General features: G+C 33.1%; 1 protein-coding gene across 6 annotated transcripts in view; it reads left to right on the top strand.

The window, feature by feature from the left end:
- Positions 1–794: 794 nt before the first annotated feature.
- The window catches only part of LOC134687125 (katanin p60 ATPase-containing subunit A1-like), a 32670-nt gene continuing 8104 nt past the window's right edge, over positions 795–25360 (top strand). Inside the window, exons 1-10 of one of the 6 annotated variants that reach the window (XM_063547136.1) lie at positions 795–883; positions 4580–4777; positions 6661–6854; positions 7429–7615; positions 8738–8841; positions 9502–9607; positions 10896–11054; positions 19983–20109; positions 20810–20821; positions 24036–24173. In XM_063547136.1, the coding sequence (XP_063403206.1) occupies positions 4601–4777; positions 6661–6854; positions 7429–7615; positions 8738–8841; positions 9502–9607; positions 10896–11054; positions 19983–20109; positions 20810–20821; positions 24036–24173 (1204 nt within the window). In that variant the 5' untranslated portion in view covers positions 795–883; positions 4580–4600. Of the gene's footprint in view, positions 884–1012; positions 1032–4579; positions 4778–6660; positions 6855–7428; positions 7616–8737; positions 8842–9501; positions 9608–10676; positions 10836–10895; positions 11055–19982; positions 20110–20809; positions 20822–24035; positions 24174–25360 lie in introns of those variants that run through there. The other 5 variants (XM_063547133.1, XM_063547135.1, XM_063547134.1 and 2 more) reach the window with 5 other exon arrangements.

The following is a 25360-nucleotide window of genomic DNA, read 5'->3' as shown; positions in this document are numbered from 1 at the left end:
TTTTAAATAAGCAGAACTGAATCTGAAAATTGCAATTAATTTGTAATGGCCTACCGTCTAAATGAAGAAAAAAATATGTGTTTTATTATTATGATTTACTGTTTTACAATTACAAAAAAAAAATCTTCTTAAATTCTATTTGCTTCAACTTTGCCTTATCATTGAAGGGATATAGCTAAGATAATCATGAAACTTTTAGAAGGAATGTGTCATGAATTTTCATGTTTTGATTAGTCCTATAATATATGCCTTCGCATTATATATTCACTATTTAACGTTTTCATGCTGATATTTTCTTATTTATTTTTTGTCTAATGCGTGGCACATTGATAGTAAAAAAAAATCAGAACAGTAAATAGAAATAGTAAATAATGCCCCCTAGGTCATATGTTATCAGGTTATAGGACTAATGTCAGTTTGATGTGTCTAAAGAAACCGTGTGACGAGTTCTGTGAACTACATTTTTATTTGTATTTTCTAAAAGCGCCTTTAACAATCTATCGGTTCCTTATATTATATCTTTGTATCATCTATTATTGTTTTTTTGTTGTTGTTTTTTTTTATCTTTTTATGACTTAAAAAAAGCGTTTTCCATGTATAATCTTTTAGTTTAGAAAATTTGACATTTTTTTGATAACTTGTAAAGCAGGGACTTTCTATACTATACATTTCGTTAGCTTATCGAGAAATCACGAATAAGAGATTTATATATATTGTAAAAGCAATCGTTATTGAAATATAAATGATCATAAATGCACGCGATATTTTTTTTTTAAATTGCAGTATCGAGATGACCCAAACATATTACGGAATGTCGCATGTCCGATTTGGTTGAGCTTTTACATACAAATATCCACTTCCGAATATTTGAAGAAAAAATATCGTAAGTGAAATAACTCATTCTTTATAATTAGAAAGAACACTAGAAAACTATATTTGTTAAAACTCCGGAGTAAAACAATAGATGTGAGCAATTTCTTTAAAAGAGGGGAGAAAGATACCAGAGGAACGTCCTAACTCGTAGATCGAAAGTAAACTTGACAACGCCATGACTTAAAGAAAAAAAAGAGAAAGACAAAAATTATCTTTAATACATATTATAGTACAAAATACACAACACCGAAAACTAAATACTAAGCAACACGAACCCCACCCAAAACTGTGGATGATCTCTCTCAGGTACTCCTAAAACCCCCCTTAGGCTGTCAGTGGGCCCCTACTTATGAAAATTTCTAGATCCGCCAGTGGTTTGTACTTCTACTACTACAAGGTAGTGTATGTGCATACCCGCAAGCAGGTAGGCATAGCCAATTTGGCCTTTTAAGGCTATATGTACCTGTAGTCTGAAATTACTCTGATGTCAAATGGCTGTTTTGCCAGACAAGCTGGGGCCGTGTGATGTCGGAGCTTGTGGCATTTCAAAAAGTGGATATTTACCCGTCCAAAATAGATGTGCTGCTTCATCGCTTCTGGTTCCAACTAACGGCCTTGGAATTATATAAATTGGGTTTCAATTTGTTCGTTTTTCCTTTATCTCTTCATTTATGTACATGTAATTAAAGCTTTACCTAATGTACCTGGGCCTAAATTAAAATATTTTTTGTTTCCCCAATCCCCAGCCTGCCAAGCCAGGTGTGGATAGGTAGGTAGGGAAATAATTTTATTTTTCCAAAAAGCTTGAATATTATCGGACGATCCGGCAAGCCTGAAAATCCAAAATGAATAAAATAATATTTCACTTAGTTTTGACAATAAAATTTTAAGAGTAGCACCAATTTTGAAGGGTCGGTCGGGATTGGGGAAACAAACAATATTTTATTTAAGGCCCTGCCACCCTTTAATTTCTCATAAGTAGACAGTTTTCACAGTGAATCATCAATTCAGACATTTTCATACGACTGCAAAAATTTGGTCGTATATTGGTATCACATTGGCGTCGCCGTTGTCGCTGTCCGAATACTTTTAGTTTTCGCACTCTAACTTTAGTGAAAGTGAATAGAAATCATGTGACCATGAGAACACAGTGATGATTTATGCAAATGACCAATATCTAACCCTTGTTCATTTACGATGCAAGTTATCTAAATGTCAGAGAGCTTCTGATTGTTATCAAGGTTGGCACTAAATGCTTAATACCAATCTTCTGTAAAGGAGGTGAAAAATCGTGGTTTGCTACTAAATGTTTCAGTCAGAAGTCTACTTCGTCAAAATTATCTCCCCATTACGCCAGTTCATTTTCAGAATCTTAGAAATGGAAGCCATTGGAGGGATGACGCGCTACCAATTTTGCTCTTGGAAACTGATAAATTTATCCACATTGCATCATTACGATCCTTATATGTCAGTTGTATTTTCAAAGACAAATGTATCAACTATGAAATGGAAGCCATTGTTGGGATGACGCGCTACCAATTTTGCTCTTGGAAACTGATAAATTTATCCACATTGCATCATTACGATCCTTATATGTCAGTTGTATTTTCAAAGACAAATGTATCAACTAGCTAATGAGCATCAGTTAATAATCTTTTATGCAATGATTCAACTTAAAACTATTGTCTGATCGGTTGTCAGGTTGAATTTTCGAAAATTCATAAACATTTAAAAAAAATCTAATTAAATATTTCGTGAAAGGGCAGACTAGTTTTTTATAGTGTATGATGACTATAAACCCTAGTTATCACACACAAAAAATTAGAAATTTTGGAAGATATGCATTTTCATCATCCAACTTGAAAGACTGTCGTCAAGTACTTTCAGTAAAAAAATAGCTATTCGAACACACCTTCTCTGTTTTTGTGACTCATTAGACAGGTATTTCACTTGACCCATATATATTTCATCTTTTAGTACTGTGATTTTTTGGTGTTATAAAGTCAACCTGTAGCTTTAATATATAAAAATGATAGAATCTGAAACAAGACGATGTATGAAATATTCTTACTTTGTATGATATTAAGACAAAATACTCAACTCAAACACGCCCTAACATAAAAAGGTGCACTCAATTTTCTCTTTTCGATACAATTGTTACCCATTTTTTGTAATTTTTTCTTCAGTCACATAATGGAAGGGCAGACACGAAAATTACTGAACTAATAGATTGATATGTTTTCCGTCCGTGGTAATTTTTTCAAAAAAATCGGAGGTTATGCATTTTCATCATCCAACTTGAAAGATACCCATGTCGTCGACTTGATATCTAATTGTTCTGCTTAACTATGTACTAGATAAATTGAAAACTTACGCAAATAGTGTTTTTAAAATAAAACACCTCATAATTGAGAAGAAAATTGCAATTTTGTTTGTTTCTATTAACTTTTAAAAATTTTGTCACTATAGTACACTATACAGTAGTCTTTTTTCGCCTTCTCTAATAAAGAGCTTCGATTCTTTTGTTCTATTTCAACCTGGTTTCTGACTGTTTAACATTGATCTCCTATAAAGGAGGTGAAAAAAGTATAAATATTTGCATATTTGAGTCTTGAGGTCGTGAATTCTTTCGTAACTTGACATCCTTTGGAAAATAAAAGTAAAAAGGTCTGAATCTACATAAATGGGTCACTGTGAAAACTGCCTGATTATGAGAAATTAAAGGGTGACAGGTAGGTGAACTTACATAAATGAAGAGATTAATGAAAAATGAACAATTGATACCCGATTCATATAATTCCAAGGCTGTTAGTTGGCACCAGAAGCATTGAAGCAGCCCATCTATTTTGGACGGGCAAATATCCACTTTTTGATATGGGACAAGCTCTGACGTCCCACGGCCCCAGCTTGTCTGGCAAAACAGCCGTTGGAGTCAGAGTAATCTCAGACTAGTGTACCCGCAACAGATTTTTAATAAAATATTATATATATGATCTGGAATGAAACTTGAAAGATACACAAAAAATATCAAAATTATTGGTTATTTCCTGATTTTGTGAATTCAGTGAAGAGAATGGCAATTATAATAATTTGTATTTTATGTATTAGGCCACACTTAAAAATATTTTGGTTTGCCCAAACCCTACCTAAAGGTTGAGCCAGTGGGTAGGTAGGTAGGCATTTTCTTTTTTTTTTTCAAAAAAAGAAATTGGTATATCAGATGTTTATTAGTCTTCATGACTATTTGATTAAAAAAAAAACTTCTACAAATCAGGACAATAAAAGAATTTGAGTAGGCAGCTTTTTTCTGGGTAGGTAGCGTTTGGGCAAACAAACCTATTATTTATTATGGCCTTAGTTAGCAAAATGGAAATTAAAAATAATTGCACATTAAAAGAATAAAATTTATATATGACCTTTTATTTTAAGAACTTAAATTGTTCTTAAGTTTGTATTATTTTTCTCACTTGTTTGTATTTGCCTTTTTAATTTGATTATCATCTAAAAAAAATAGTGTATATATTACCTTATATCAATCATAATTAATATTTAAAAGAAAAATATTCAAAAACTAACCAGGATTGTTTCTACGAAAGTGTATTAGTAACTAGTAACATAGTAAAAATAAATTTGGCATTGAAACTTTTTTCAAAGTGGAAAAACTGGTGTAGCCTATGTTAAGTAATTGAATGCAATTTTCTTTTAGTAGGCAGAAACCTTCATCTGTATGATGAGTTCATCAATTGTTCTAGGTGAAATTGAAGAAAACACTAAATTAGGTAGAGAGAATGCCTTGTTAGGAAATTATGACACATCTTTGGTGTATTATCAAGGAGTTCTACAACAAATACAGAAACTCCTGTCGTCAATAGGAGAGCCAGATAGAAAAAGAAAATGGATGCAGGTACAGTTTCAGAAGATACATTATTTGTACTGACATGTATATGTAGTTTATGGCTAAGTTTACATGTATATTACAGTAGCTATATGTATATGTACATGTATATATGTTCCGGACCATATGAGTATTTGGACCATACGCGTATGGTCATGACCATATGGGTATATACTCATATGGTCCGACCATACGCGTATGGTCGGGGTAATGAACACTCTGTTACAGTTTACTTTAAATACGTCTCAACTCTTTACATGGTATGACTTTTCATTAAAAAGACGCTATCATATAGGTTTATATAATCGTAACAAAAAGATTAGCTAAATAAAGAAGTTTTAAATAGTTAATTTCATTTACTTGTCAAAACTATAATAAACACATTTTATACCAATGGACATTGCCGATGGTAATTACCGATGGTTATTAACGATTTGTTATAATGAGTGAGTGGCAATATGTCGACTTAAAAAAATATTTCAAAAAAATTCTTAATGAACTGTTACACAAGAGGTCAATTGAAAGTAACACATTGTATTTAAGTTGTCTTGTGAATATGGTGTATTGCAGTTGTGTTACGATATTTGAGATCTAGAGCTTCTTAAAACATCGTAGATATATCGGAATGGCCCAAGACCTCGATATCACTGTAAGCAGCTGCAAAAAGGCTAACAGCGATGAAAACTGACTAGGGCATCAATATTTAAATTTTACGTAGTCTTTGAATTATAAAAATTAATACATTTCATGTAACCATTGTTGCTTTTTTAGATAGTTTTTGTATTGATATGTTTATAATGTAATTTGAAAAAAAATACCTATATGGTCCGGCCCGTTAATAAGCAAACAAGTATTATACTCATAAGGTCCGACCATCCGCGTACGGGCGGACCATAGGTGTATGGTCGGACCATACGTGTATGGTCGGACCATATGAGTATACGCATATGGTCATGACCATACACGTATGGTCCAAATACTCATATGGTCCGGAACATATATAGTATAGAGTGTGTAGGTCAAGGTAGAATCTTTTGTAAGCTTGCTTGTTAGCTCAACAGTAGTCATTATTGGGTTAGGCGTACTACCCTCCTTTTGGAGTAGTCTAGTTCTTCAGACAGATAGATTGGTTAACATTTGAACTAGTCTACTCTTAAAGGAGGTCATTTTGTTTACCTAACCTAAGAATGACTTAGCGGTTCAGCTTGCAAGCATCCTAACCAAAGATATTTCCTTTACCTACACATTCAATGCATTCTGCTGTAAATTAAAAATAACATACATTAGAAAAAAATATTACATGAGACGCATCACAAGGCAACTACAATTTTTTAAAACATGTTTTGTATTATTCAAATGTTACCTCTGTAACCTTATTTCCATGATCTCTTTCTGGTTATCTACCATCATATCAACATGATTAAGTAGGAACCGGTATTTTTTTTCTGGATGTTGCCCCATAACTAGTGTGATTTTGAAGATTATACTTATGATAAAAAAAACACAAGAAAACAATAGTTGAATTATTATTCTACATAACTTTTTGGTTATTCTTTTATCAACCACAATGTGATTAGGTTTATAGTACTTTACACCAAAATCTTTTTGAACTTCTTGTCTAATATTCCAACATTTTTCATTTGTGGCTGATTTTTTTTTTTGGCCAAAACTAACTACTCTGGGGAATTGGACTAGTTGCTAACAGTGCAGACTGTTGATTTCATTATTTTGCCCAACAAAATCTTGTTTCGATGAGTTACTTCCTGAATAGCAAGTTTGGTCTTGTTAAGAAATATTCAATCTCAAGTTCATAAGAGGGGGTCCATATTATACATGTTTTTTGTACATATGTGTTATTGCTTATGTTAAACAAGTCACATTTTATGTTTCAGGCAAGAGATTTGATCAGCCAAGAACATGACAGAGTGAAAGATATTAATGAAACATTAGCAAGTTTCAAGTCTAACAATCCTAGACATCATCAGGAAGATAATGATTATGGAAGTCCATTTCAAGATTATGCAAGACATGAAGAGCCAACAAGAGACCCTGATGTATGGCCCCCTCCTACACCTGTAGAATATAGGTTAGTAATAATCCAGTAAGCCTGGTCTGGACGGTGGCGGTTCCAGGGGGGAGGTTATGTGGTTTGAAAGTTGAAACCCCCTTTTTTTTAGGACGATCAATGATTTGAATGGGGACATCTGGTTGGAACAACTCCCTACCCCTCCTTTTTATCCTGGGTTGGGAAGCCCCCTTTTAAAAATGGCTGGATCTGTCCCTGCTGGTTCTATATTCTTATTCATCATACAACATACTCTCTCAAAAAAATTTAAATTTTTAAATAGATGGTTTACAGAACTATATTTTAACTGTAATTAAGTATTTTATCTTGGTTACAGAAAAAAAACAGTCTTCACGATGAACTGTTAAATCTACAGGCCCGGAGCTCAATTTCTTGAAATTTTTTAGTTAGATTCTGTTGGCCTGTATATATAATTTTTACAGGCCCAAGAGCAATTTTACAAGCCTAGGCTGTCTGGGCTGCCACTCAGCGTGAAGACTAACTTAAAATGCAGTTTGTGCCCCAATAATACAAGAAAATCAAAGTTGTTTGACTACTAATGAAAAGATTTAATATTTATGCTTGTAATTTGTAGACCTTCCCCAAATATTCGAGGTGGGAGGCCTGCACCTAGAAAACAAGAACCAGTCAGAAGACCGGGTCCTGGAAAACCAGCTCCTTCAAGACCACAGGACAGAAATAGGGCAGGAGGACCATCATATGGAAATGTGGACAAAGGACGGGACAACAGAGGCAGGCCAGAAAATAAGGAAAAGAAAAAGGTTTATATTTTTGTATACCATGAATTCATTCATTTTCCTTGGTAACAAATTTTGTGTTGTGATGGAAAATTGTATTAAGAGGGTCTCATTGGGGGGTTCCAATCCCGGATCCTGCTTATTGTTTTGTCAGATTCCTGTATCCCGCTTACACTATGTGCGTAAGCAATTCTCATTTTTTCATCATTTCCCAGTTTCGCTAGACCTCATTTGCCGTTTTCACGACACAATAATTTGACTTTCACGTATCACGCTTACAAAAAATCGGCAATCCCGCGTCACGCTTAGACCCCAATGAGACCCACTATTAACCTAGGTATTTGATTTCGTTGTTTTGTCAAAGTCTGCATACGTTAAAAAAAATCGTAATTTGTGAACATTTGAATATGTGGTTCCCCTGTACCCACGAAATCAAAGAAAATTGGTATCAAAGGAAAAATCATGAAACTGCAGTATAAGATATATTTATAGGTTATAATTTTTTCCACACAACCCTATACTATTCATAATATCCTTCATCATGAGGTAGTTAAATTTTCAAATATGGGGATTACAGGACATTTTGAAATTATACTATTAAGAGAGGATAAATATATTTATTAACAGGGTTTAATAGAGGAATTTATTTCTCTAATGAATTGTAGGAAAATGTTGAGTGCAATGTTCTGAATGAATCTTGCTGGAAATAATACAATACAAATTTAATCAACATGTTTTTTATCAGATTTATCAAAGTGGTCATAACAAGTATAGATGCAGAACTATATTTCTCAGACATTAGTTCTATGATATATTGTTATTACTATTTTCTTTTACTATAGAATAAAGATTAGAATTAGATTTATGGGGGGAAAGTATTTTAAGTAAGCCAGTTTCTACTCAAAAATTGAAATCTTGTATGTATTTGCTTTTATCTGTTTTATCAAGTTTTTAAGTTGTATCAATCGAACAAGTTTTATGATCTTTTGAAAGTACACTTTTGTTATTAGTTTCATTTCTATTCTGTCATTTATTGTATTTTGATTTGTAATTTGTCCTTGTGCAACACATATTTTGTGTCTGAGTGTAAATGAAGAAATAAAAAAATTAAAATTAAATCAACATATCTTATTTTGCCCCGTACAGCAAGGTGAGGATGGAGAGAAGAAATTTGATCCTACTGGCTATGACAAAGGATTAGTAGAAGGACTAGAAAGAGATATAATACAGAAAAATCCTAGTGTTCCATGGTAAGAAAAAAATCTTATAAGTATTTTTAGTCAGGAATAAAGTGTAACCTGCCTAGTCTGACACCTGAGTATTCCAACATCATGCTTTAATCAACACATTTAATGGTCCCAAAATATGCCTATCCTTGCAGAAAAAACCTGCGTTTTAACATCCTTCCTAAAACCAACTTTTTTTTCTGGTCCCCAAGTGTGTTGGTACACAGGTTACACTATACAAGTATATATATCAAAGTCAAATATACCATATTTTCTGTTTTTCTTGAGGCAGTTCTTTGATTCTCATTCATGAAGAATACACTCATTCATATTACACAATAGATTTATAAGATCTATTACCACATTCATTTTGTGTCAGAAACCTACATTATATAAAAAATTTGATCACAATCCAAATTCAAACAGTATCAATGAATATTGAGTCCAAACTGTTCAGGGTTCAACCTCTGCAGTCGTATCAGGCTGCACTCAGTGAAAGCATTTTATTAAAAAAAATCTGTCAAATTTTCTAAAAAGTGACCTTGTAATCTAAGCAACTTTTAACAACTCCCTGTGTCATAAAGGGGCATAACCTCATGGGATCTCTAGCAGGTATGTCATCAAGAAATAAAAGCAGCTTGAAAATTTGAACAAAGTTATAGTATAAGGGTTATTTATTTGTAGGACATCCATTGCAGATTTAGTAGAGGCTAAGAAACTTCTGCAAGAGGCTGTAGTTCTACCTCTTGTCATTCCAGACTTTTTCAAAGGCATTCGTAGACCTTGGCGGGTAAATACATAGATTATGATAATTGTTTTACCAGTAGATTAACATTGATTGTAGGGTATTGCACACTCATCATTCAAATGATTTATTTTTTAATTGAATAAATACATCACACTGTCTAGATATACATGTAAATTAGTAAAATAGTAAAAGTAGAGTTAAATAGAGTTTGTAAATAGTTGTCTATTTTCCATTTTTTTAATGAAATATCTTATTCAGCTGTTTTATAGAAGCTTGTAGAAATGATTTATTTACTGGTAATTTGAATCTCCAAACTTTGCACAATTGTTATAAGTACATATAACATTTTTCTGAAAAGCTTGTCCACAAATTGCATAAATTATCCACCAAAGGAACTTATCAAACAAAAATAAATTGAGCAAGTCACCTATAACCTGGTTGCATTGATCTCTACACAAAGTTATAACTGATTATTGATTGGTCAATTGAAAACCACATCTGTGTTTGTATAGTAATGAGAAAGATGTTCCCCCAAAATGAGCTTAATGAAAATGAATACAAGTATTTTTAAAAGAGAGAAATTTATATTCAACAAAATATAGATTTAGATATTACACATAATAACAAAAGCTATCATAGTTCAATATACAATGTAGGATATACACGATACCGTATAGCGGGTTATTTTCGCGGGGTGTTAATTTTCGCTCATTTTCGCGGATAGAAGAAAATTGCCAAAATAAATTCCGCCAAATTAAAGGTGTACATGCAAAGGTATAAATAAAAGTTTTCATCCGCCAAAATAATAACCGCTAAAATATTTCGTATACCTTGTTCAATGAAAATCGTGAAATTTTACACCCACTAAAATAACCCGCTATACGGTATATAAAGATTGATAAAGTGAATATTTTATGCCATCCTTTGATAGATTGACACATGAAATGGACTTTTGATATAATTTTTATTAAGAAGGACACACCCACTTTAGAAAATTATTTTTAAATGTCAAAGAGGACCTGTTCTTGTTATAATGCTGGCCACAGCAATATGTAAGTAGCAACAGATTTACACAAGGATTTTGAATTAAAGTTGGAGTTTCTGTCTGCAGGGTGTGTTAATGGTAGGGCCTCCTGGTACAGGAAAGACGATGTTGGCTAAAGCAGTGGCAACTGAGTGTGGCACTACATTCTTTAACGTCTCATCCTCAACTCTCACATCGAAATACCGGGGGGAATCTGAGATGTTAGTTAGACTCTTATTTGAAATGGTAAGATATATAAATATTTTGTTACACATTTTTGTTTTTTCTTTTTTTGCCGTGGTTTAGGGTGTGCTGATGGTAGGTCCACCGGGAACGGGAAAAACCTTGTTGGCAAAAGCTGTAGCCACAGAATGTGGAACAACTTTTTTCAATGTTTCCTCTTCCACATTGACATCAAAGTACCACGGGGAATCTGAAAAACTTGTCCGTATACTGTTCGAAATGGTATGTTGCTCTTTGACCTTTCAGTTTGTGCTAACTGTCGTAGTTCTTCATAGATTCATATATCACTTTTATCGTCAAACATTGGCTTTCACGCTTCATATATTCATCATGCTTTTTATCTTACATCAATAATTTTCACATGATATTTTGATAATAAATTCATAACATTTTTATTTTATCATTTTAAGTTTTCTCTTTAAAAAAAGGAATTTGTTCATTAATTTATTAGTGCGTTTACCATGTTCAAACCTCATACTTGAAATTTAAAGTAATCATTGTCGTTGAATTCATAAAAAAAAATAATATTGTGTCTATGCATGCAATTGGGTTTTGCTCAGATTAAGTAGGAAAACGTCTTCAAAAATGTGAAAATACATTTTGTAGAAATACTTGAACTTTTTATTTAAGTAAAAACATAAAAAGGATAGTCTATAGAGAAAAAAAGTACTATGGTACATATGGGATAGAACTTTTTTTATACCCCACAGCCCATAACTTTTATTTTCTTCTGTAACTGAATTGTATTTGCTTCCAACCCTTTAATCCTCAAACAAAGATATGTAATGACCAACCCTCTCATACATGTTTTAATAGAATATCCCTAACAAAAAAAAATAGTTGTACAAACAATTTTTTCGAAAAAAATATCTAGCTTGCTGATAAATTCAAGGGAAATGAATTGATTTACTGGAAAATACTAGAAAAAACTGAGTTACTGACAAATTCAGAGAGAAAATAATGTTATACAGAAGAACCCTGATTTGTCTAATAGTCCGGCGGCTTTGTGAAATATTGTGCACATCCTGTTACAAGCATGAAATTTGGCATAGACCTTCCTCAACTATTACTCTTTTATTTCAGATAGGGAGGCATTTGAAAAAAATGTCTCACTTCCGGTAAAATCCAAAATGGCGGACGTCATACTTAAATCAGCCCAATATCGAAGGCTAGCGTGTAAAAATGTGTTATTATCATGCTACTATCATAATATTTGGTACAGACCTTTGTGTTTTACTACTTTTGGATAAATTAAATAGATTAGATGTCTTCAGAAACTCCACTTCCGGTTAAATCCAATATGGCTGACATTGTACTTAAATAGGCTTATTTGTTAGGGAGGGTAATTGAAATGTGTTTTAACGTATTGCTACTATAATTACATTGTGTATGAACCTTTCTTTGGTGCCTCTGATGGAGACAATGTATAAGACATATGTCTTAAAATCCCTTACTTCCGGAAGTATCCAAAATGGCGGACAGAGAAATATCAATTCTTTATTTAAATTTTCAACTTTTTTCAAAATGGAAAGAAAATGATTTTATTTTGTGCTGGTCATTAAACTTTTTGCTTTAAGTTATCCCCCAAACCACTTATTCTAGCATGATGTAAATGCTAAGATTTAAAGTTGACACTTCCGGTTAAAAATATGACGTAAATTTCAAAGATGAGTCCTCAATCTATTTCTTCGATGAAGAGTTTCGGATAGATTGATTTAAACAAAATAAAATCACTATAGTACTAAAAATATTTAAAATTTCTTCTAATTGGCCAAGAATACATGCTTATTCACAGTCATCACCACATGCACACAAGACAGTGCACGGGAGACCCAATTTTACACATTAAAAATAACCGCGGCATCCTTTCTTACATCAATAATATACAAGCTTCTGAAAAATGATGAGGTCTCAGAAAGAGTTTTTTTTTAAAGGGACCCTCTTTGTCCCTTCGCAATCCATTAGTGACAAGACTAGGTAGCATAAGAGTCAATCCAAAGCTCGTCTTACTAAACACCTGCATTAGAATATTACACGTTTTATATGCTTGAAAAGACTAGAACAAGTCGTGGGAATAGCCTCACTTAAAATAAGTTTTCCCTTTTGTGCAACAATTGACTTTCTTGCTTCTTTAATCATGTTAGATCTGAAAAGTTTTTGCGATCTTTAGGCTGATCCATCATCATTCTTTATGTTAAAGTCACATCTTCAAATACCATCAATGTCTCCCACGCAGTCTTTTTTTTTTCCTTTTCAAGCAAAGGAAACAGTATCACAACCTGTCATAAGGTATGGGTCAGAAATGAAAGTGTGTGATCACTCGTTGCCTAGTGCATTTGAAAGGCCATTCATAGATATTAATCCAAAGATTTTAGCCTCCCCAAATACAATCCATAGTTCGTCTGCCCCTATGTCACGGAATAGCGAAATAGTATTGACAGCATCATCAGTGACTGTTAATCAGGACTCGTTTAAGTACGTGTTTCACTGCAGCAGACACATGCACCATGATTTAAGTGTCAGTCTCTTTATGTGAACATGGTGCTTCACTTAAAATACATCACGTGGTGAATAAGATAAAATACCCTGAGCATTTGTTGCTACAACTACCATACTCATCAAAGACTTCATCCACTCTTGTTACAGTCTCAAGGTATTTTATTAAGGTAAGGACATAATACCCAATCATCATACTCGTTAGGAAACACCTTGAAACTGTAACATGTGAACATAGACAATACTGGTAGTTTGAAAGCTGCTAAAAGAAGCAAGGGCAACATTTAGGGGAAAGGGAATACACAGACGAACCCAGAATTAAAAACATCCTCAAAATTGGGAAAGTTTTCTGAGAGATGACGACAGTAAGAAAGAACTTTTAAGTTTTCATTCACAAGAGCTTGCTCAATACAATTTTTAGTACAAGGTAGTTGAAGCAACAAATGCTTAGGATGTTCAGTGTTATCCACCACTTGACGATGTTTCAAGTTTATCACCATGTTTACACGAAGAGACTGACACTAGAATCAAGATAGATGTGTCTGATGCAGTGAAACATAGACTTAACTGAGTCATGACTCAAACAGTCGATACTGATGTCATTGCTGTTTCGCTCTTCCGTGACATAGGGACAGACAAACTTTGGTTTGCATTTGGAAGGGGAAAAGTATAAGATATATATCAATCAATGACCTTTCAAATGCACTAGGCATTAAAAGATAACACGTTTGCTGGAAAAGGAACTGCGTTGGTGACATTAATGGAGTTTGAAGATGTGACTATAGCATTTAGAATGATGATTGACCAGCCAACATCACCATATGGATTTGATGTTTAATGTCATTGAAAACGATACGTGGTTTTGTTGGAAGATCGAAAAAAAAAAGAAACAGATTAGGTTAACAAGGCAAGAAAATATGTGTTTTTGCAGAATTTATGGATGTGAGAAACAATATTACAGTCTTTGTTAATGTTGGAAATCAGCTCTCCAATTGTGGATTGCGGCCTACTGAGTATATTGATTGGGTATTATGTCCTTACCTAAATAAAATACCTTGAAACTGAAATACGAGTGGGTGAAGTCTTGGATGTGTATGGCAGTTATAGCAACAAATGGTCAGGATATTCTATCTTATCCACCACGTAATGTATTTCAAGATCAGCACCAAGTTCACATTTAGAGGCAGACACTAAAATCATGGTGCATGTGTCTGATGCAGTGAAACACGCACTTAAACGAGTCATGATTCGAACAGTCGTTAATGATGATGCTGTCACTACTGTTTCGCTATTCCGTATAGGGGTAGACGAACTATGGATTGTGTTTGGGAGAGGAAAAGACTTTAGATTAATATCTATCAATGGCCTTTCAAATGCACTAGGCAATGAGTGATCTGAGTGATCTGAAATTATTATTGTTATCCATGTCTTTACCTGTTGTGATATGGTTCTCTCTTTGCTTGAAATGGGGGAAAAGACTATGAGGGAGACATTGATTGCATTTTAAGATGTGACTTTAACAAAAAGAATGATGATTAATCAACCTAAGTCACCGGGGTTTTACTGTAAGATCGCACAAACTTACCAAATGGGTATAACATGGTTAACGAAGCAAGAAAATAACTATTTTCGCAACAGGGACGGCTTTTTGAGGCTATTCCCTCAACTTGGTCTAGTCTTTTCCAGCATGTAAATCATGCAATATACTTCGGTAGATGTTAAGGGGGACAAGCTTGGGATTGGCTCTTATGCTACCCACTCCAGGCGGGGACAAAGAGGATAACTTTTGAAAAACTCTTTTTAAGGCCTCATCATTTTGTCAAAAGCTTATACATTGGGGATGTAAGAAAGGATACCGCGGGCAATTTTAATGTGGAAAATCGGGTATCCCGTGTACTGCGATGTGTGCATGTCATGGTGACTGTGAATAAACATGTATTCTTGGCCAAATAGTAATAATTTTAAATAATTTTTAGTACTATAGTGATTTTATTTTGTTTTAATAAATCTATCCAAAACTCTACATCGAAGAAATAGATTGAGGACTCATCTTCGAAATTTACGTCATATTTTTAACCGGAAGTGTCAACTTTATATATAAATATTTACAACATGCTAGAATAAGTGGTTTTGAGGATAACTTTAAGCTAAAAGTTTAATGACCAGCACAAAATAAAATCATTTTCTTTCCATTTTGAAAAAAAGTTGAAAATTTGAATAAAAAATTGATATTTCTATGTCCACTATTTTGGATATTACCGGAAGAAATGGGTTTTTAGCTCACCTGGCCCGAAGGGCCAAGTGAGCTTTTCTCATCACTTGGCGTCCGTCGTCCGTCGTCCGTCGTCGTCCGTCGTCGTCCGTCGTCCGTCGTCGTCGTCGTCCGTCGTCGTTAACTTTTACAAAAATCTTCTCCTCTGAAACTACTGGGCCAAATCAAACCAAACTTGGCCACAATCATCATTGGGGTATCTAGTTTAAAAAATGTGTGGCGTGACCCGGTCAATCAACCAAGATGGCCGCCACGGCTAAAAATAGAACATAGGGGTCAAATGCAGTTTTTGACTTATAACTCAAAAACCAAAGCATTTAGAGCAAATCTGACATGGGGTAAAAATGTTTATCAGGTCAAGATCTATCTGCCCTGAAATTTTCAGATGAATCGGTCAATCGGTTGTTGGGTTGCTGCCCCTGAATTGGTAATTTTGAAGAAATTTTGCTGTTTTTGGTTATTATCTTGAATATTATTATAGTTAGAGATAAACTGTAAACAGCAATAATGTTCAGCAAAGTAAGATCTACAAATAAGTCAACATGACCAAAATGGTCAGTTGACCCGTTTAGGAGTTATTGCCCTTTATAGTCAATTTTTGACCATTTTTCGTTAATTAAAGTAATCTTTTACAAAAATCTTCTCCTCTGAAACTACTTGGCCAAATTAATCCAAACTTGGCCACAATCATCTTTGGGGTATCTAGTTTAAAAAATGTGTGGCGTGACCTGGTCAACCAACCAAGATGGCCGCCACGGCTAAAAATAGAACAAAGGGGTAAAATGCAGTTTTTGGCTTATAACTCAAAAACCAAAGCATTTAGAGCAAATCTGACAGGGATAAAAATGTTTATCAGGTCAAGATCTATCTGCCCTAAAATTTTCAGATGAATCGGTCAATCGGTTGTTGGGTTGCTGCCCCTGAATTGGTAATTTTGAGGAAATTTTGCTGTTTTTGGTTATTATCTTGAATATTATTATAGATAGAGATAAACTGTAAACAGCAATAATGTTCAGCAAAGTAAGATCTACAAATAAGTCTACATGACCAAAATGGTTAGTTGACCCGTTTAGGAGTTATTGCCCTTTATAGTCAATTTTTAACCATTTTTCGTAAATTAAAGTAATCTTTTACAAAAATCTTCTCCTCTGAAACTACTTGGCCAAATTAATCCAAACTTGGCCACAATCATCTTTGGGGTATCTAGTTTAAAAAATGTGTGGCGTGACCTGGTCAACCAACCAAGATGGCCGCCACCGCTAAAAATAGAACATAGGGGTAAAATGCAGTTTTTGGCTTATAACTCAAAAACCAAAGCATTTTGAGGAAATCTGACAAGGGATAAAAATGTTTATCAGGTCAAGAACTATCTGCCCTGAAATTTTCAGATGAATCGGTCAATCGGTTGTTGGGTTGCTGCCCCTGAATTGGTAATTTTGAGGAAATTTTGCTGTTTTTGGTTATTATCTTGAATATTATTATAGATAGAGATAAATTGTAAACAGCAATAATGTTCAGCAAAGTAAGATCTACAAATAAGTCAACATGACCAAAATGGTCAGTTGACCCCTTTAGGAGTTATTGCCCTTTATAGTCAATCTTTAACCATTTTTCATAAATCTAAGTAATCTTTTACAAAATCTCCACTGAAACTACTAGGCCACAATCATCTTTGGGGTATCTAGTTTGAAAAATGTGTCCGATGACCTGGCCATTCAACCAAGATGTCCGCCACGGCTAAAAATAGAACATAGGGGTAAAATGCAGTTTTTTGCTTATAACTATGAAACCAAAGAATCTAGAGCAAATCTGACAAGAAGTTAAATTGTTAATCAAGTCAAGATCTATCTGCCCTGAATTTTTCAGATGAATTGGACAACTGGTTGTTGGGTTGCTGCCCTCCAATTGGTAATTTTTAAAGAAATTTTGCCGTTTTTGGTTATCTTGAATACTATTATAGATAGCGATAAACTGTAAACAGCAATAATGTTCAGCAAAGTAAGATCTACAAATAAGTCAACTTGACCTAAATGGTCAATTGACCCCTTAAGGAGTTATTGCCCTTTATAGTCAATTTTTAACAATTTTCATTAATTTGGTAAATTTATGTAAATTTTTACCAAATATAGTTCTCTGTTACTAATGGGCAAAGTTCATGATAGATATAATTGTAAGAAGCAAAATCGTTCAGTAAAGTAAGAACTTCAAACACATCACCATCACCAAAATACAATTTTGTCATGAATCCATTTGTGTCCTTTGTTTAATATGCACATAGACCAAGGTGAGCGACACAGGCTCTTTAGAGCCTCTAGTTAGACATATGTCTTATGCATTACATCCATCAGAAACACCAAAGGAAGATTCATACACAATTTAATGATAGTAGCAATACGTTTAAACACATTTCAGTTACCCTCCCTAAAAAATAAGCTTATTTAAGTACAATGTCAGCCATATTGGATTTAAACCGGAAGTGGGGTTTCTGAAGACATCTAATCTATTTAATTTATCCAAAAGTAGTAAAACACAAAGGTCTGTACCAAATATTATGATAGTAGCATGATAATAACACATTTTTACACGCTAGCCTTCGATATTGGGCTGATTTAAGTATGACGTCCGCCATTTTGGATTTTACCGGAAGTGAGACATTTTTTTCAAATGCCTCCCTATCTGAAATAAAAGAGTAATAGTTGAGGAAGGTCTATGCCAAATTTCATGCTTGTAACAGGATGTGCACAATTCGTCTGAAATATGCTTGTAGCCGCCGGACTATAAGTAGATGAGAATGACATACTACTGTAAATTCAAAAATTATTGCATGCATTATTTATTGCGAATTTGTCTTTTTGGACGAAAATGAGATTTTAATTTTTGCTATATTTATAAAAATCCTGCTAAATTCATTTAACAATTTAAAAATAGTGGAGAAAGTGATTTTCATCTTCTAAGGTTTTACAAGTCGGACATGTTCTATTGTCTCGAGGTATTTTTAGATATCTAAAAACATAATTGAAAACAAGAAAAATAAAAACATCGCAATAATCTCTGAATTTACAGTAGTTTTAAAATTTATCTAAGGTTCAACATGTTCAAGTCATCCAAGGTTCTGACTTACGTTATGTTTTTCCATTTTCATTAAGTCTCTTGTAGTTTCGACTTGATGTGCTAATGTATTTTACATCATTATTCATTTATATAGTATGAGAAATAACTATTTCATAAAAAAAAATAAGAGAGAATAAACAGTTAACATGTGATGTTTACAATGATATGGGAAATAAGAAGCTGCTGAACCAACGCCTTAGTGGTGAAGTGAAGGTAGAGCGACTAAAGGGGATACCCTATGGTATGCAGGGTTGTCAATAAAAAAATTAATAAACTACCACTGGATTGACAACAACGCTTTAGTGAACTGCAAGTTTATTTAAACTTCAGTTCACTAAAGCGTTGTTGTCAATCAAGTGGTATTTTAAAGATATGGGAATAAAAAATTCAGGAGCACTTGCGAAACAAAACAAATCATTGCAGATGTTTGTATTCAATTTTCTTTTTTTTTCTTTCTATTTTTTCACCAAGTAAATATCTTTGATTAAATATCTACTGTATTCAATTTTCACTTATTTTCAGGTTGATTCTTTTTCTACAATATAACTCTTTAATATTGGTATGAATATAATTTTAGCAATTCTTTCCTCTTTTGTGACTTTTCTTGATTTGGGTCTTCTAAAATCGTTCAGTGATTATTATCAGAGTAAAATTGTTTCATAAGCATGAATATACCGATGTTGAACATCAAAGTTATTCTGAATATACATGAAATAATTGCAATCGAACATTTAGCAAGAAAATATTTAAATTTTTTTATATCAAAGGCTAGATTTTATGTCATAAATAAATCTTTTTTGTTATCACAGGCCAGATTTTATGTCATAAATAAATCTTTTTTGTTATCACAGGCCAGATTTTATGTCATAAATAAATCTTTTTTGTTATCACAGGCCAGATTTTATGTCATAAATAAATCTTTTTTGTTATCACAGGCTAGATTTTATGTCATAAATAAATCTTTTTTGTTATCACAGGCCAGATTTTATGTCATAAATAAATCTTTTTTGTTATCACAGGCCAGATTTTATGTCATAAATAAATCTTTTTTGTTATCACAGGCCAGATTTTATGTCATAAATAAATCTTTTTTGTTATCACTGGCCAGATATTATGTCATAAATAAATCTTTTTTGTTATCACAGGCTAGATTTTATGTCATAAATAAATCTTTTTTGTTATCACAGGCCTGATATTATGTCATAAATAAATCTTTTTTGTTATCACAGGCCAGATTTTATGTCATAAGTAAATCTTTTGTGTTATCACAGGCCAGATTTTATGCACCCAGTACCATTTTTATAGATGAGATTGATTCTATTTGTTCTAAACGTGGATCTGATTCAGAACATGAAGCCAGCAGACGAGTCAAATCGGAACTGCTAGTCCAAATGGATGGTAAGTTTTTGTTTGCAATAATGACAATTAAAACTTATTGTCCCTAAAAAAAAATATTGAACAATAAAAAAATTTCAGGTATGAAACTACCGTAAGCAAGAATCTTAATTTTCATATTCTTACGTTATTTTAGGTGTGTTTAATTCTAATATTCTTATTAATTTTTATAAACTTGTTCTAAATCAAGGATTATGACCCCATATCAATTAAATATTTACCAGTATACTATGATTCACTTATTTTTCGTGAATTATGATTAAGTGGATCTTCTAATTTCTTGGTTTTGCAAAAATTCATCGTTATCCTATTTGAAATATATTTTGGTCTGAATGTACCCACTAAATCCACAAAAATGGTATACAGCTAATAGTAATGAATCCACAGTAGTAAAACACAATAAAAAATTAGTAGAAGCAACATATCATTTTTAAAACTACAAAATTTAAGACAACAAATTTTGAATCTTGTCAGGAATCTGTAAATTGTTATCTTTTAAAATTTCATGAACATTTTCAATATTTCTTATAAGATAAACAAAATTTGTTAAAGATCATCTCTTCAAAATTCAAGTTTTTTTGTTTGCCCCTTTCCGCTGTGCAAAAATTTCCTTGTGTCAATATTTGACTGTAACTTGTCTTTTAGATCTAAAACCATTGTAAATTGTTGACTTTAATTGTACTTATAAATTTTGATATCTTAGGTATGTACGAAGGTATGTTGGAATGGAGAGAACTTTGATATGATAAACTTTAGTCAACTATGATTTTTAAACTTTAGTCAACTATGATGTTGTGTGCAATTTAATCCTAGGATAATTTATTTTAATAATTAGGTACATCCTTTTTCTTTTGAATGACAAATGCTTTTTTTTTTATTATGTGATAGTACATGCATGACATGCATCATCCTAAACCCTTGGTTTTGAATGTATTTTATTAGAAATTAATATGGCAAATCTGTTGCTACTTCCCTTGGAAGGTAATATAGAAAAGGAGGGAAGAAATTAAACATTTTTGAAAATTATATGTTGAACTTGATATATCTGTTGGTGATTTCAAATTTTGTATTGTGGGTTGCTGTCTCATTGATGGAAGCTTTCATAGACTGCAATTTGCTTGCATTTAGTATATGAAGTTTTTCAAGGCTGACTTAATTTCAGATGTTTTACATACAAATCTCTACTCTTGAAATCATTTCAAAGTTCTTTTAATACAGTATTTATAGTAGGGTTTTTTATTATTGCAAAAAATGTGACAAAGTTGTAAGTGCAATAATTTAAGCTTGCATTTTGAAATATTTTATATGAGTTTAACAGGGGTTTTCTCAAAATCGTAAAAATTAAAATTGTATTTGAGTCTAAACTTACAAAACAGCGGCCCACAATAACTTCTGATTTTACAGTATCTCTAAAACTCAAACCATATTGATAAATCATCAGGGACACCAGCTTTAAATTTCTAGAAACTTTAAGAGTAGAGTAGTCCAACAGATAACCAATCTGTCTGTAGGACTAGGCTTCTTCAGAAGGAGAGTAGTATACCTTATCTTATATTGAATTCATGGTTCGGTGGTTCAGCTAGCAAGCAAGCTAATTAAAGATATTACCTGTACCTACACACTCGATGCAATCGGCTGTAATTTGAAAAAAAAACATCTGAAAATTTTGTCCTCTGCCAATAGGTACCCAGTAAAAATCATTTATCAATAGAAATGGTTATGTGCAGGAAACTGTTAATAATGATAAAAGTTCATAAGATATATGGATAGGGATTTTAATAGAGTTATTATACCCTATGCAACAGGTTGCAGAGGGTATAATGTTTTTGACCCGTCCGTCTGTCAGTCAGTCCGTCTGTCCGTCAGTCCTGTTTCTTGTCATCACAACTCCTCTAAAACCACACAACAAAATTTCACGAAACCTTTTCAGATAATAAGGACATACTATTTAGTTGTGCATATCGACGGGAAATTGCGATTCAATTTTATTTCTAGGAGTTACGCCCCTTTGAACTTATTTACTTTAATGTACTACTGCAACAGTTTGTCATCGCAACTTATCTCAAACCACACAACAGAATTTCACGAAACCTTTTCAGATAATAAGGACATACTATTTAGTTGTGCACATCGACGGGAAATTGCGATTCAATTTTTTTTCTAGAAGTTACGCCCCTTTGAACTTATTTACTTTAATGTACTACTGCAACAGTTTGTCATCGCAACTCCTCTCAAACCACACAACAGAATTTCATGAGATTTTGTAGATAATAAGGACATACTATGCATGTAGATGTGCATATTGACAGGAAATTATTATTCAATATTTTTTCTTATACAATTTTTTTTCCTTTAATACACTTATTTAATTTCTCCAATGACAATGTAGGGACGTGGGGTATGTGAGCGTGCTCACTAAGGTTCTTTAATTTATTGACTAAACTGAGAATCTGTACTGTAATTATATAAATGATTTTCAAAAGATAGTTAAAATTCGGTTATTCATCAAGAGACAGCAACTCAAAGGCAAAACAAAACCAACAATGGACATCTCAGTCTTTGACATAGACAGGTGTTTGTACAATATGTCAAGCTCTAAATTGTCTTTGTGACTTATAAAGCACAGAATTCAAATACAAAAATGACCAAAAAAAAATTGAGATATGAGGTTTATAAATCTGAAGTTGGGGCAGGTGCATGAACATGTCCTTGGTTAAAATAGTATCGTTATTTTGAGATCTTAACCCTCCTGCTTTTAGTCTCAATCAGTGGACATCTTGTTTCTTGATCTGGTACATTTTGTACATTTATCCTGTTTAATTTCAGTGCATGTGTTTTCTTGTACTTTACATATCAATGTACTATGACTATTTGTTTGAATGATAAATAATCAGTATTTAAAGTCTTTTTTGGAATGGACTTTCATGCAAATTGTGTCTTTCGATTGCTATGATTGCTGTGCATGAAATGTATGTAAACAGTAGTCAGTCTTTAAATTTCTCTATGTCATGTATGTACTGTCATTTTACTCCTTAAATTATTCAACTAGTCAAAGATAGTAATTTTAGTATTTCTTGCGAAAATATTTTTACTTTTTAAATTTCAGTGACGAAATTGTTTGAAATACTTTTGTCATTTTAAAAACTATTTCTTAAATGATGAAAAATGACAAGCCCTTAAATATAGCTGATTAGGAACATTTTTAATTCAAAATCCCAGGCTTAAAAACATGAAATCATGTGGTCCAGAATTTTAAAAAATTAAAATCCGGACATCCCGAACTTAGAAAAAAGAATTCCCCGGATCCCGAAAATCCAGAGCTTAAAAACCAGATCCTGATGTCCCCCCCCAAAAAAGGTCATGCCCCCCTATTATATGACATAGAAAAAGTCAGATCCTGCTCCACATGTGGCACCCATCATGTTTCTGTTTCTCCTATAAAAGTATGTTGATAAAATTTAATCAAGGGATTATCTTTTAACATCACTCGAAGTACATTTACACCATCAAGGTATAAGTTTAAAATAGTTTTGTTCTTGTTCAACCAGCACTACAAAATAAATTGCTTGTAAGAGGTACAATTCTGATGGAACAGCATTGAGCTTGTTTCAAATTATGACTGTTTTAAATAGGTATTTCTGTAGAAATTGCATTATTAAGGGAGGCAAGGAGGGGTCCTGATCCAAAAATCCCGGGCTTAAAAACATGAAATCCCTGGCTTAAAAACAACATAATCCTGAGGTTTCGAATAAGGAATTCCCGGATCCCGAAAGGGTCAATCCCGAAATCCCAAGCTTAAAAACACCCGATCCCGGAGTCCCCATAAATGTCCTATCCCCCCTCATTATTAAATCTCAGTTTGTTTAAGAACTGCGATCAGAACAGAAATAATTAGAAAAATGTGATTGTAAAAATGTTTGTTTGTTTAGGTGTTGGAGGCAATAGTGCAGATGAAAGTGAAGAACAAAAAATTGTGATGGTCTTAGCTGCTACCAACTTCCCATGGGATTTAGATGAGGCTTTACGTAGAAGATTGGAGAAGAGAATCTACATTCCACTACCTACAGGTATGTTTGATTGGTCAATAAGATCATGTGACTACAGTTTGGTAACAAGATACATGCACATGATACATTCCACTACCTACAGGTATGTTTGATTGGTCAATAAGATCATGTGACTACAGTTTGGTAACAAGATGCATGCACATGATACATTCCACTACCTACAGGTATGTTTGATTGGTCAGTAAGATCATGTGACTACAGTTTGGTAACAAGATACATGCACATGTTACATTCCACTACCTACAGGTATGTTTGATTGGTCAATAAGATCATGTGACTACAGTTTGGTAACAAGATACATGCACATGATACATTCCACTACCTACAGGTATGTTTGATTGGTCAATAAGATCATGTGACTACAGTTTGATAACAAGATACATGCATATGATACATTCCACTACCTACAGGTATGATTGATTGGTCAATAAGATCATGTGACTACAGTTTGGTAACAAGATACATGCACATGATACATTCCACTACCTACAGGTATGTTTGATTGGTCAATAAGATCATGTGACTACAGTTTGGTAACAAGATACATGCACATGATACATTCCACTACCTACAGGTATGTTTGATTGGTCAATAAGATCATGTGACTACAGTTTGGTAACAAGATACATGCACATGATACATTCCACTACCTACAGGTATGTTTGAATGGTCAATAAGATCATGTGACTACAGTTTGATAACAAGATACATGCACATGTTACATTCCACTACCTACAGGTATGATTGATTGGTCAATAAGATCATGTGACTACAGTTTGATAACAAGATACATGCACATGTTACATTCCTCTACCTACAGGTATGATTGATTGGTCAATAAGATCATGTGACTACTGCATTGAATACAGTTTGATAACAAGCTACATGCACATGTTACATTCCACTACCTACAGGTATGATTGATTGGTTAATAAGATCATGTGACTACTGCATTGAGTAGAGATTTGATAACAAGCTACATGCACATGTTACATTTCACTACCTACAGGTATGATTAATTGGTCAATAAGATCATGTGACTACTGCATTGAGTAGAGATTTGATAACAAGCTACATGCACATGTTACATTCCACTACCTACAGGTATGAGTGATTGGTCAATAAGATCATGTGACTACTGCATAAGGTAGAGATTTGATGACATGCTACTTTGGTTTTGATTTTTT

Source organism: Mytilus trossulus, chromosome 10 (genome assembly GCF_036588685.1).
Source record: "Mytilus trossulus isolate FHL-02 chromosome 10, PNRI_Mtr1.1.1.hap1, whole genome shotgun sequence".
Lineage (NCBI taxonomy): Eukaryota > Metazoa > Mollusca > Bivalvia > Mytilida > Mytilidae > Mytilus > Mytilus trossulus.
This window is presented reverse-complemented; position numbering and strand designations above follow the sequence as displayed.